The sequence below is a fragment of the Cucurbita maxima genome, unplaced genomic scaffold (assembly GCF_002738345.1).
Source record: "Cucurbita maxima cultivar Rimu unplaced genomic scaffold, Cmax_1.0 Cma_Scf00016, whole genome shotgun sequence".
Lineage (NCBI taxonomy): Eukaryota > Viridiplantae > Streptophyta > Magnoliopsida > Cucurbitales > Cucurbitaceae > Cucurbita > Cucurbita maxima.
In genome coordinates, this window is record NW_019272032.1 from 1,243,336 (window position 1) to 1,257,470 (window position 14,135).

The window sequence follows — 14,135 nt, forward strand, 5'->3', positions numbered from 1 at the left end:
AAAAAAAAAAAAAAAAAAAAAAAAAAAAAAAAAAAAAAAAAAAAAAAAAAAAAGGAACAATAATTTGTTATGCATATCCAATATATCTTCATCTTTTCAATTTTAAAACTTTTAAAGTGGGTCAATAATTTAGTATAAATTTGAAGGGGCGGGCCCCACTTCCCTAAACCCAAACATTTAATTAAATTCTAATATAAACATAAAACCAATTAATAATAATAAAAAAGGTGGAATTTAGAGGGTTCATCAGTAATTCCATGGGAGCGACCGTACTGACAGCTTCCTGTGAATCCACACTGCGATCTTGCCACGTTTCCTCTCGACAATCTCATCCGACGGCTCGGGGACAAATGGAAATTTGGATGTGCCAATTCACCACAAAGTTTCTTCTTTTTCCTTAATGACGTTTTTACCCCTCTATTTTTTTTATTTATTTTCAATGATTTCACATTTTCTGCCCCTTTCTTCCTCCATTTTTGTATTAGTCTAACCCTCTATATTAATCCGGATTAAGTAGGTTAATTAAGGGCTTTTTTTGTTTTTATATCTTAAAAAATTAAAATTTAGTAATAAAAATCTTAATTACCATTCTATTATAATTCAATCAAAGTTATAATTTTATTAGAATATAAACATTTGTGTAATTAATTTTTCGAAAAGATAAAATTGTTATTTAATGAATTAAAATGCTTTTCGTTACTTTTAAACAAGGTTTTATTATTGTGCCAAAATATTTAATTTTAAACTTTTAAATATTTTGAACTTTAAATTTAGAAAAAAAAAAAAAAAAAACTCGGGTAAATGTGGATTTGAAGGATGAGATGTGTGTTTTTACCGTGAATTATTTACTCCACTTTGTAAAAGGTTTCACCAATTATTGTACATATGGATAATGTAATATACCAATAAAATTCACCCTTTCTGACACCTTTTTCATCCACTTTTGTAATTCTCTATCAATATTTCTACTATATATATATTAAACAAAAATTTGAAATACCAACATGAGTTTATAATCAATGAATACTCCTTTTATTAGGTCAAAGTCAAGAACCCGAAAGCAAAATCAAAAGAGCTTTTAATTAATTTAAATAAATTATATATTTTTATTATTAGGGATCATATCTTTAAATTTAAGGTAGGGGCCGATTCTCAAGCCAAATCTACACCTAATTTGATTGAAATATTCAAATTAACAATAATCATTTTAAAAAGGCTTAGACTATCATTACATTAATAAATAAAATATCATATATTATGTACTAAAAATGTCTTATTTTTTAATAAGTACTAGCTTTGATTGCCTTGCAAGAAAGTGAAAAGAAATTGGGTAAAAATTGACTTTATGGATTTTGATTTTTTAAATAATATTTTTATTTTATTATAAGTACGAGAATTTAAACCCTAACAACCAAAAATAAAATAGTGAAAAAAGTTAATGTCAAAGAACTCGTAGCGTTTGCGCGTCAACTTCCTCAATTGCGTGTGAGATTCTATTAGTCGACAGTGTGTTGCATTATATAATACCCCTTTATATTCTCTATTTTTTTTTATTTTATATTACCTTTATTCTTTTTTAACTCTTAATTTATGTGAATTAATTAACAAATTATTTAATAATTAAGACTAAACCCTAATTTTTATAGAATTAAAATTAATGCTTTGAGAGGAAATTATAATAATTATAATAAAATTAGTTTTTGAACTAAATTTTCATGAGGTAAAAAAAAAAAAAAAAAACTTTAAAAAATTAAATTTTAATTTGATTTTCTTTATGGTAATAAATGAAATTAAATAGCAAAAGATTTCAAGATTTTAATTTTATTTTATTATCCAGAATTTTCTCTCGTCAATTAATTACGCCTTATTGCCGGTCCTTCCACCGACTCCTTAAAAGTTGGTACCAAATCAAATATTAAGGGAGTTTTAAAATGACGATTTTACCCATAGAATGTGCTTTATTCTCCATTTAAAATCAACATGACACGTGGCAATACCCCTATTTCTACAATCATAGCCTTTGTCAACTTGGACTAATATCAAATTTAAAACAAAATTAACGGACCCGATTTGATATAAAAATGACTTTTTTTCTTCAAGTCACTTAAAATTATTCACTATTTGGCTGACTTTTACAGTTGACTTAGTTGCTATGTTAATATTCACGTTGAAATCAAATTCATTTAAGATTGCTTCTTTCACAAGTAATTACGTAGAGAGATAGACGAAAAGACTGTTTTATCCAAATTATATTAAAAGTAAATGTTGTTTATTTATAATAGTTTGGTTAAAAGATGAATTAATCCCAAATTTGGAATGAATTTGAAATCAATTAATTTGGACTTCTAATCTTTTTCCACGGTGAAAAAATAAGACAATAAATGGATTAAAAAAGAGTGGGAAAACATAAAAAAAATGTGATTGGTTGGAATTTGAGTTAGGCAAGGGACAACGTGGCCATGTGCGAGAAATTGACACGTGTCAAAGTATATCTGACCTGGCCAATATTTCGAAGAAACATGAAGAGAAAATATGTTAGTTGGTAACTAATTTCTCCTCTAGATTTCCCCACACGCTACCCATTTTCGATGTTTTTATAATAATTTTATCAAATATTTTAAAATTTAAATATTTTTCTTTTTTGTTTATTTTAACCTCTATTCTTTTAATACATCAATTTTAATTATTTTTCTTCAGATTTTTTTTAGTTTATTTTAAAAATATTTATTTAATTAATTTTAATTATAATTTTCTTGTTAATATTACTAGTTTTAAACTATAGTAGGCTTTAATAAGTATGAACAATTAGTTAATGATATCAATATCACATTAGACACTACGTCACCATTGCATCAAAACTATATAATATAATATATTATTTAATATCATCAATTGGGAAGTTGTTAGAATTAATAAATTATAGACCTAATTTCAGTCTTCTTCAATTTGAATATCCCAACATTAATTATTTTTATATAATTTTTTTAAGCTATGGTTGATACATTCCAAAAATGGTGCGATATGAATAACACAAATTTAATCTTTCATTGTTATTAATTTTCCAATAATTATTTAGCTAACATTATTACCTACCCACAGTGGTTGTAGACTCAATCTACATCTATCCAATTTAGTTATTTTTTTAAAAAAAATTAAATAGGATGAAATTCCAATTATACCATCGCGGTAAGTGAATTTCGATATTGGTTATGTCTTGTAATTTTAATATTTAGTAATAGGAAATGGAATAATTAAAAAGTATTGGACGTAAATGAAAAGAAAAAGTAGTGTGGGGATGGTTGAATAAAAGAAACAATATTATAAATAAATAATAATAAATGAAAGGAAAGGAAATGGAAACGCGGTAACCGACAGGTGGCGGTAAGGGGGGGTGTCGCAATCGAAGAGAATGGATTTTGGTAACCGGTTGAATGAAGGAAGGAAGGAAGGAAGGGAAGGGCGTTTTTAAACGGAAGTGGCTGTCACAAAGTACTGCATGAATGTTCCTCTCCTCTTTGTACACGTGTGAAACTATGTTTCCACTGATTCAATTCTATGCCCTTTTTTGTCCTTTCCTTTTCCTTTTCTTTTTCCTTTTTTTTTTAATTTTTTTTTTAATTTCACCTGTCAGATTATCACTCCCGGATTTTGCCCCTTTCATCCACGCGTCTCCCATCGCGCGTGCCCATCTATCCCTTCTTTTCTTGTTTATTAAAATTATAAATAAAACCAATATTATTTTTAAAATATTTTAATATTTTTATTTTTTTTCGAACAATACAAAACAAGTAAAAATAAATGAGATTTATTTGAGTGACGCATTCCATAATAACTATTTTCTTTAATAATATTTTTTCAATTTTGTTCTTAATATTGATAAAGCATAGTTTACCAACACAAATCACCAAAATAATTATATTAAAAAAAAACTCATAATCATATAAATAGAAAGCACGACGTCATTTAATACATACCATAAAAATTAGTTTGAAATTAATATTATTTAATGAAGAAAAAAAAAACATATTTTGAAAATCAAGGGAAATGAAGCAGACGCGCGGTAGATGAGCGTAGGGAATGAAGCGAAAGTTTCGTGAAAAGTAAGGAGCATGGGTTGGGTCGATCCATCTCTCGTCTCATCCAACGGCCCACGTTTTTTAAAAAGAGAAAAAAAAAAAAAAACAGAGAGGTATTTGATAGAAGGATAGAACAGAGGATGGTGGCCGGTGGGGTTGAAATTTTTGAAAAAAGGCTGTTTCTTTAATCTTCTTCCCTGATTCCTCTCTTTCCTTTTACTCTTTCTTTTTATATAATTTACATTCTTCCCAATTCTCTCTTCCCCTTTCATTTCTCTCCGCCGTAATCGCCACCGCGAAAGGCAGAGGATTACAGAGATGCAGTCAGGTTTCACCGGCGGTGGACCACCGGATTTCTATACTTCCGGCAGATCCATGACGAATCCTTCTCATCCTAATCCTTACAGATCCCAGCTCTCCGGCGGGGCTTTCGTAGATCCGACTATCCCTCAGATCGCTCGCCAAATACCCTCTTCTCTGCTCGGGAAACGGAATCTCTCCGATCTTCACTCTCTTAATCAATATACCCACCATAATCTTCCGGTCAATAATCTCTTCCTCCGCTCTGTTAAGCCCAGAGCCGGATTCAGTCACCCGATTTCTCCTCTTTCCAATTTTGATTTGTACTCCACTATGTCTCTGCCATCGTCGGAGGTTCAGACCCACCGTCTTTATGGGTCGTCCTCTGCGGCGGTTCTTCAGCAGCTCCGTCAACAGCCCAACTCTTCGGCGGTGACGCTCAGGGATTTGCAGAATCTGGACTTGGAGAAGAAGATGATGATGAATCACCGCCTTCAGGAGTTGGAGAAACAGCTTCTTGAAGATAACGACGACGATGATGGAAGTGATGCGGCGTCTGTGATTACGAGTTCGACTAGCGCTTGGTGTGAGACGATGTATAATCTAATTAGTCCGACGGCGCCGCCGAATCAGAAGCCGGTTTCCACTTCGCCAACTACCTCTGCTTCGTCTTCTTGTTCTTCGTCTACGTCGTCCTCTGTAGCTTCTCCGTCCTCTGATTCTTGGAAACAGTCTGTAATCGAGGCTGCGGCGGCGATTTCTGAGGGAAAATTGGATGTTGTGGATGAGATTCTTGCGCCGGTGGTAAAGTTTTCAAATGCGAGAGGTAGTTCTGTGCAGAGATTGGCCGAGTATATGGTTTTCGCTCTGAAATCGCGGGTAAATCCAGCGGAATTTCCGCCTCCGGTGGCGGAGATATTTGGCGACGAGCACTCGGCGGCGACTCAGTCCCTTTACGATGTTTCTCCTTGTTTTAAGCTTGCTTTCATGGCGGCGAATCTAGCTATTCTTGAGGCGATAGAGGAAGAGGATCGGAAATTGCACGTTGTAGATTTCGATATTGGAAAGGGAGGTCAGTATATGAATCTAATCCACCTTCTCTCCGGTCGTCAGAAAGGGAAGGTCGTCGTGAAATTGACGGCGGTTGTGGCGGAGAACGGCAGAGACGAGAGGTTGAAACAGGTCGGCGAGTCACTGAGTCAACTAGCGAAAGAACTCGGCGTCGGGTTCAAATTCAACATGGTGAAACACGAACTAGCGGCGCTGACGCGCGAGTCACTCGGGTGCGACGCAGACGAATCTCTAGCAGTGAATTTCGCATTCAAGTTATACCAGATGCCAGATGAGAGCGTGTCAACGGAGAATCCCCGGGATGAGCTTCTCCGGCGCGTGAAGGCGTTGGCACCTGCCGTCGTGACGGTAATGGAGCAAGAATTAAACACGAACACCGCCCCGTTTGCAGCGCGCGTGAGCGAGTCATGCATCTACTACGGCTCGCTGTTTGACTCGATCGACTCAACCGTGTGGTGCGACCACCCGGACCGAGTCAAGGTGGAGGAGGGGCTCGGGCGGAAGCTTGCGAATTCGCTGGCTTGCGAAGGTAGAGAGCGCGTGGAAAGATGCGAGGTTTCGGGAAAGTGGAGAGCCAGAATGGGGATGGCCGGGTTCGAGTCAAGGCGGATGAGTGAAATGGTAGCCGAGTCGATGAAAACCCGGCTGAGTTCAGGTTACCGAGTCAACCCGGGGTTCACCGTTAAAGAAGAAAACGGAGGGATTTGCTTCGGTTGGATGGGTCGGACTCTCACCGTCACAACCGCATGGCGTTAGTTAACAACATCACTCATTGCTATGTCTTTTTTTTTTCCTTTTCTTAATATTACCTAATTTTCTAAGGTATCAATATTAATATTAATATTAACATTTTCCCGAGAAAATTCCTTTTTTTTTTTTTTTAAATTTAAAAAAGGGATTAATATTTTTCCTAATTTTGGGGTGTGTGAAAGCGCAAGTTTGGTGAAGTGCCAACTGGTAGCGTCGATTCCCCACTTTTATTTTTTTCCTAATTTTTCTTTTATATAAATATTTCTGAATGACGTGTCAATTTCTGATTGGTTGGTGCAATATATTTGCCACTCGATTTCACTTTTTCTTTGTAATCATTAATAGTAGTTACCTAATTCAAAAGTCAATTAGTTTTCACTATAATATAATAATTTTTTTTTATTATAAAAAATAAAGTGGTAATTTTTCTCATTAATGCTATGTTACTATTTGCCACTAAATATTCTTCTTCGACCCTAAAAATTATGTATTTAGATAATAAAAAAGATATTTAATTCTAATTCCGTGTTGTAGAGTCGAGGATTCGTGTGAATTACAACTCGGGTAAAGAGAAAAATGAAACATTCTTTATAAGCTTGAAAAAAAAAAAAAGTCAAATTGACAGAGGAGAGAGAGAGAGAGGAGTTATTGTGGAGCCCAAACAAGTGTTTAGGGTTTGGCGTCTGAAATGACCTGACATTCAATGGAAGCACAAAATTACTAATCCTCATCTTTGAGCAACTTTATTCCAAAAAGTACATTTTTTTTTTCGAAATTATGGGTTTTGTCATTTAATACTCCTATGCTCGTACTTGTCTTAGAATATAAATGTCATATTTTCAAGCTTAACACGTTTTGACGTACGATTAGTTAATCTTTGCTTAACCAATTGCAATACATATGTCAGTTAGATAAGCTTTTCACTACTAGAGGTTGATTAACGACCCTCTATAAGTATCAAAATGATATCATAAATATGAGGAAGACTGACTTTATACTTAAACCAACTACGATACATATGAAGTTCAATGATGATAAACAACTTGCTAATCGAGTTTAGTCGCAACCTCTAGTAACTCCAACATAGTCTCTCGGTATCATAATAACATATACTTCATTCGCAAAGAATAATGAGTGAATTATTTAGAGTCTTGGCTGTCCTTCCAGAATTACTAAATATTTAAACGCATATCAAAGTTTAGGGTCGATAATGACACTTTTTTCTTTTTAATTATAGAGTGAGATGAACATAGTAATTAGTGTATTCATTCAGCGAACTATAATCGAGTTGGTAATTTTAAGAAAATAATCAATGTGTTGTACTGAGTTGTGACGGAGACATCCAGATTGCCTAAACTCTAATTTCATAATTGTGAAAGAGACGGTGACGTGGTCGGTAAATATTTGGATCCTAATAAGAGTAATTATTTCTATTTAGAAGAAAAATTAAAGTGAAAACTTATTTCAACAATGAACATATTAATAAAGACAATTGTAGGGGTCCTTAATTAGGACGGCTGCTAAGAGTAGATGAGCATCTAATCTACTCTGGGAGAATGAAAAGGAATTCATTTCATGTCAGCATTCATACCATGGTGAGTGTGTAATCAGACACCTTATGAGCCACGTTAAACATTTTTTATATCATCGATCGAAAGGTCAAAAAACAGGAAAAAAAAACGAAATTATTCATTAACACGTGACATAAATGATTGTTTCCATTTCAAAATAGCACAACCCCACAAGCTCCTTTAGACATTATCTTTTTGTTTCTTTCAAAAGAAGGCATCATTCTTATATTAAGGGGTAAAAAAAAGGATAAGTAGTCAAAATTCAAATACCAGGACGCAAAGAGAATCCCGAGAGAGAAAATTTGCTGCTCTTTCTCTATGATGTTTTTGGCCTTTTTCAAGAGTCAAAAGTTTCTGTACGCTTCTGTCTCCCCTGTGGGGAGTTCTTCTGGAAAACATCGCTATTTTGACCAGTTTCAAGGTAAATAATAAACAGCCAAACTGATCTACTTTGAGGCTTCTGTGTTTAACACTATCCTTAAAAAAAAAAAAAACCATCAAGAAATTGAGAAACTACAGCAGTTCTGTTCTTTATTCACTTCTTTTGTACTTGTCAATGATAAATCTTCACAACATTCATTCCAGTTAAGCATTTTTTAGAGTCATGATCTTACCTTTTGAACTTACATTGCTGCATTCAGTGCTCGACCAACCGAGCGTCTGGGTCCTTTCCTTCCCCAACGACAAGAAAATGAAAATTTTGATCCTTTCAGCAGTGAACAAATGGCATCTTTAAATATGCATTTTGATCACCTGAAGCATTGAGAGTTTGAATGTTGTCTGACCATATGGATAAATTCCAAAGCAAGAATAGATTGTTCAACTGCTCTTACAAACATATAATAGAGAAGTACTTAAAGGTTTTGCCAGTTTTTCCAATTTTGTACTGATACATTTTATCAAGATATCTATACATTGTTCTATTGTCACCATTATTACATGTTCCAAATTTTAGGGAGAAAATTTCATTCCACATCAGTAATGATTGGTGTCTAATCACCATCTACTAATATAATAGATCGATTAGATGTATTAAAGAACTATGTAATCTTCATTTTAAAATTAGTTTATAACTAATGATTTACTCCAAAAAATATCACGTTTTACAAGGAGCCAATGGAAAGATGTTTGATCATACACGTAATGAAGTATGTGGAAAGGAATGTAAATAGAAATTTGATGCTTAAGAAAACTTACGTGTTTTTTCTACAAACGCCTGAGGATCATCACCCCAAAACTGATGCCCAGAAAAGTAGCAATTGCAATACCGAAAATGCCAGCAAGAATAGAAGGAACCACCAAAGATCTCCAACCCTTGGCAGTTGCCATTCCACATGCTGTTGTTGGGCCTCCAATGTTGGCATTTGAAGCCAGAAGCAACAGCTTTAAATCAATGCTGAATAGCTTTCCAAAACCAAGAATTACAAGAAGATGGACTGTAACTTGAACTAGAGCAAACATGAAAATACTTGGTGCATTGTTGATGACATACCACACACTCCCACTAGCACCGACAACCGCAAAGAACACCTGTTCATGTCAGATCAAATAAACAAGCCAATTGAACTTTCAGGTGTTCCTCAGTTAACTTAAAATCTCATGCCATGCTATGTTTTACCCAGATCTACAAGTTATAGAAGTTTTTGTTTAGAACATTTAAAATGATTTTTTAAACAAGGATAGTGTCATTTCCCTTACTTTCCTGTGCTTAAATTTATTCTTTCATCAGCGCAAACTAAAATAGCAGGATCGTGTTCAGGACATGCCATTAGGGAACAAACTTGGTCCCAACATGCATGTTTTTCATAAAGTAATAATGGCCGACCGTTACTGTTTTTTATTTGTTTACTCCAGGTCCCACCCAACATGTACTTTTTTCACCTAGTCAAAGCAACAGCTCCTTGAAGCCTTCCCCCACCCTCTCAGTATGCAATGGAGATACCTAAAGGTGAGCCAAATCCATAGGCCAGACAGAACAAAAGCATACAACTTTTGGGCGGGAAGATCAAAGTGCTCTCTACAGTACTACTGTAAATTTTCTGTGGTTATTAACGAGCAGGAATAGAAAACGGTGCACAATCTTCCGTGAGTGATGCAACTAACCAAAAATACATACCTGCATAAGAATCAGGGCAATGGTATCAGCTGCGGGTGCTAAATAACTGAACTGTTTTGGGAAAACGGGAGCTAAAATGACAACAACTGCAGTTATCCCCGGAAGATTGGCACCTTGAATTTTACATATATTTGTAATCCACGTGACAAACTTGCATATTGCAAATGATGCAAAAACAGCCGTAGCAGTTGGCAACACAGGGAGCTTCGTGCCGTTATCAGAGTCCATATCAGTTGAAGCATCTGGGAAAGTTTTCAAATTTTAATTGAGAAATCATAGATGTGGTAGTAGGAAACCGGAATTGTACGGTGCTATTTTCTCCAAAAACTTTCAATCTTGAGAAAGGATATAAATAGCAAGGGTTACAATTACACACATGGTTAATGGTGCATGTGTAGGATGGTTCGTCATCATCTTTTTTCTGGGCAAGAAACTAAGCTTCCATTGAGCACAATGAAAGAATACACGAGGACACACACACACACACACACACACACACAGAAAAAAAAAAAGCACACGAAAAGAGTCCAAACTCAACAACAAAAAGGGACTCCAGCCCGAAACCGAGCTTACACCAATTCTTATGCTAGACCTAAATGCATATTTTCTGAAAATTATTAGCATGATACTAAAGCTAGAATGAACCATGTACCGTTGATTGATGTTGGGGGTTCAGGAGGTGTTCTAGAAGCCAATGCAAAGAGGGCTACAAAATATAAAGCACTGATGACATTGTCAGCAGCCACTCCTGCCGCTAAAACTGATGGAGAAACACCAAGAGCCTCTGAAATTGCAACATAATTAACAGCTACATAGATCAACCAGGAAGATAGGTCAAAGAAGAAAAAAAGAGTAGAGACACATTAACCAGGCACATCATCAGAAATATCAAATAGAGAAAAATGGATGCTGAATGAGTAGGATGTATATGTTTCATAGTTCCAGAAGACATAGATATGGATGACCAGTAAAATTCAGCCTCTACAAGCGATACAAGAGGACTCTCTAATGATCGCATGGTAAGAAAAATTATTTCTATAGCCGCAAATTCTGTTTACTGGATACATATTGGTAGGGTGATGAACGTTAATAAATTTTATCAACAAGTATCAAGAGTTTGAATTTCACTTCGATTAGATATTTTCTAGTTTCAATAAGGCTCTAAAACTCCTTGCTTCCCTTGTCCAAAAACACTAGGAAAAATAAAACTGTCCAACTGGGAAAGAAATAGCAATGTGGTAGTGGTCCCCAAACGTCTCTGTATCAATATAAAGGGCAGAGAGGTTGGATTTACAACAATAATCTCTGCCACTAATGGGGCTGGTTGGCCACATGATGCTGACAGGTTTGATAATTTCATCTAATCTCGTTTCGGTCATAAATGCCACACTTGAGACATAAATACAGTAATAACAGGGTTTAAACTTTCTGACAACTTACATCCACCAATATAACTACCCATGAGGGCAGAAGCTATTTTCCAGTTGTCAGGACCAAGTGATCTCATAGGCACCATGAGAAATGCTACCACAGTTCCAATAATAGTCGCAACTGCCATCCACAGAAAATAAAGTAGTTAAAAACAAACTCGCAATTTTAAAACAATATAGCAAATTTATTCTGAACTTTCAATTCTGAAAATCAGGCTGTCAAACAATTAATTGTAACGGACCTATTAATTTATGTTCGTTTCCTTCAGCTTTAGCTCATGCATGAAATATCTGACCCTAAACTTCAATTTATCAAAAATTGCTTTTTATTACTACATTCCATTTGGCTTTTAAAAAATTTTCGATTTCAAGCTTCTCGGTTTGTAAGAAAAATGATCATTCAAAGTTGCCATGGTCTTTGAAATATAAAAGGAAACATTAATAATAATAACAATACAAAAAAGAGAAAGTTGAGTTATAACTAAAAGAAAAGAATATGGAGTTTTCTTACAAGTTTACTCTTAAAACAGTGCTTCTTTTTCCAAATGTAGTTTTCTTCTTTTTAGAAAAAAATCCATATGTATTCTATTTCGAATTTGTATCTTTTATTTAAAAGAGATGAAAGAGGGTAAAGGACAAAAGGGGGCAAAGGCTGCAAAGAAGAGGACAAACAATAAAGATTGACCATTAAAAACAATTATTCATTATTCAGCTTAATCAGCAAGAAGTTAGCATTAGATTACAGCGGGTGAAATAGTTAAGAAACAGTAGATTCACGACAATTTAGAAACATGAACCTCTAAATCATTAATGCTTCAAAATTCAAACCAATTCTCAAGAAAATAGGTTGAATTACTAAGTCAGTGCTATCAAGAATCTGAAGACAAATTAATTACCTGATCCGAGCATGAAGACTCCAAGTAATGTTCCAGTTGATCGGATTATATGGCGCATGTCTGCCCGAAATAGTAGCAAGGCAACAGATACTGGAAGCAGAATTTCCATGACAATTGAATAAGACACGGCTTCATAGGGGATTATGCCAAAGTTACTGGCTGCCAGGCCAACCAAAGTGCTAACCAAAGCAGCACTCACTGTTCTACCTATTGTGGTCTTCTCAGACCTTTAAACCCAAATTCACAGAGTAATCGCAGATTAGCTAACAAACAAAACCTTTAATGGGTCGTTAAACATGCAACGAGAATGTCCAATCCTAACAAACGTCTCTTTAATTTCCTTAAACGATATGGAATCAACCCAAGGGAAAGGTCGGATGCCAAAAGATAAGGAAATCAGTCCAAGAGCTCTGGTACCAAATGATATGGAAATCACTACAAGGAAAGTAAGATTCAGATTACCTTGTTGATCGAATATCTCAAGGCAAGAACTCTTGTTTGAGATTCAAATCACTCCACAAGCAAGATCGATTATGTCTAGCTTGAATGATCCTTGTTGATCAAATATCTCAAGGCAAGAACACTTGTTTGAGATTCGAATCACTCCACAAGCAAGATTGATCATGTCAAGCTTGAATGATTCTACATGCAACCTAAACTACATAGAAAACTTACTCATTGGCTAAAAAGAAAGCACTAATGCTCATTCTACATGCAACCTAAACTACACGATTTTATACCGCCTCAAAATAAAACTATTAAAAGCATTCCAAGAGTTGTAACATTCATACTTTATAACCATAATTAACCATTATGTAAATGTAACCTAAAGTAAATAAAAAGTATTAAAATATATTAATGAAATACAATAACTCTACATTACTCGAAATTGTAATCCACCCAAAATTTATAACAATGAAATTTCATTCTTCCTCAAGGGGGCATGAATTGAAATATCTTTTGATACTTTCAAGAGTATTTTTTTCACATCTTCATTGAAATATATTGTATGATTGTTCATATAGTTTCATCTTTTCCTTTTGCCATTTCCTCTTACCATTGTGGTTATTTGAAAGATTTACTTAGAGTAAAAAGAAGCACTGTTACAAAAATCTGAAAAATCATTTGCATATTCAATTAAGCAGTATGCTTACAGCTAACATTATGATTCAAGAATAAAACTAAACTTCTAATCCATTCATGAACAACTTCAATTTCCACTATTGAGGACAGAACAGAAAAAGAAACAAGTCTCACTAGTGTTTTCCCTGTAATAATCCTCCCCCCAAAACAAACACATTCCAACACCATAAAATACATCCCATGTGTTCTTATAATGTGGATTTCTTTAGCAATAAATGCAAGTCACAATCGATATCCACTTTGAGCTAAACAAATAAGAATCGATAGAAAGTACCAGATCCCCAATGCGCCAATAGCAAACAAGGCAGTCCATGTGCCCCAATAATCATCCGGCGCAATAATTGGATGCCTCAGCTGTGACCTAACCTTCACATACCGAGTCGAATTCCGGTATCCCGAGGAAGACGAAAGTGAGAGGAGCTCTCTGTCGCCGCTTCCTCTCCGAAATGAGGAATTTGATACTGAAGCGGCAGCGGGAGCTGAGGGAGGGCCACGGAGGAGAGGGAGAGGCAAGCGGTGGCAAAATGAAGGCAGTTGCAGCAATGGAAAATGAGGCGCGAACATGGCTGGGTTCTTCATCATGGACGCCATTAATGATGAAGTGATAACTGATAAGATAAATTTCTCAGTTCCTGTTTTTTCTTTTTCTTTTTTTTTTTTTTTTTTTTTGAGAAAAAGGAAGACGCGAAGCCACATACAAATTCCAAAGTGAGCTGTTTTTATGTATTTTTATGAGAATCATATTTGCAAAAAAAAAAAAAAAAAAAAAAAAAAAAAAAAAA

General features: G+C 34.8%; 2 protein-coding genes across 5 annotated transcripts; one reads left to right on the forward strand and one right to left on the reverse strand.

The window, feature by feature from the left end:
- Window positions 1–4,228: 4,228 nt before the first annotated feature.
- LOC111490861 (scarecrow-like protein 8) lies at window positions 4,229–6,492 on the forward strand. Its single transcript, XM_023139491.1, has one exon. The coding sequence runs from the start codon at window positions 4,395–4,397 to the stop codon at window positions 6,201–6,203; it is 1,809 nt and encodes a 602-aa protein (XP_022995259.1). The 5' UTR covers window positions 4,229–4,394; the 3' UTR covers window positions 6,204–6,492.
- Window positions 6,493–7,897: 1,405 nt separating this feature from the next.
- On the reverse strand, window positions 7,898–14,016 carry LOC111490862 (uncharacterized membrane protein YjcL-like). 4 transcript variants are annotated; one of them, XR_002719631.1, is made up of 8 exons: window positions 13,628–14,016; window positions 12,211–12,437; window positions 11,325–11,435; window positions 10,537–10,692; window positions 9,885–10,126; window positions 8,966–9,298; window positions 8,396–8,521; window positions 7,898–8,240 (listed from the first exon to the last, which is right to left on the reverse strand). XR_002719631.1 is itself a non-coding variant. In XM_023139493.1 (7 exons), the coding sequence occupies exons 1-6, from the start codon at window positions 13,942–13,944 to the stop codon at window positions 8,975–8,977; spliced, it is 1,377 nt and encodes a 458-aa protein (XP_022995261.1). In that variant the 5' UTR covers window positions 13,945–14,016; the 3' UTR covers window positions 7,898–8,521; window positions 8,966–8,974. The 4 variants fall into 4 exon arrangements, 1 of the variants encoding a protein (XP_022995261.1); XR_002719630.1 differs by having other exon boundaries at window positions 8,383–8,521; XR_002719629.1 differs by having other exon boundaries at window positions 7,898–8,245; window positions 8,383–8,521.
- Between the last annotated feature and the right edge of the window lie 119 nt (window positions 14,017–14,135).

Coding starts and splice junctions, on each gene's coding strand:
- LOC111490862 (XM_023139493.1), bottom strand. CDS start 13,944: ATGGCGTCCATGATGAAGAACCCAGCCATGTTCGCGCCTCATTTTCCA. Junction 12,438..13,627: donor ATTGGCGCATTGGGGATCTG/GTACTTTCTATC, acceptor TTGGGTTTAAAG/GTCTGAGAAGACCACAATAG. Junction 10,127..10,536: donor ACCCCCAACATCAATCAACG/GTACATGGTTCA, acceptor AAACTTTCCCAG/ATGCTTCAACTGATATGGAC.
- LOC111490861 (XM_023139491.1), top strand. CDS start 4,395: ATGCAGTCAGGTTTCACCGGCGGTGGACCACCGGATTTCTATACTTCC.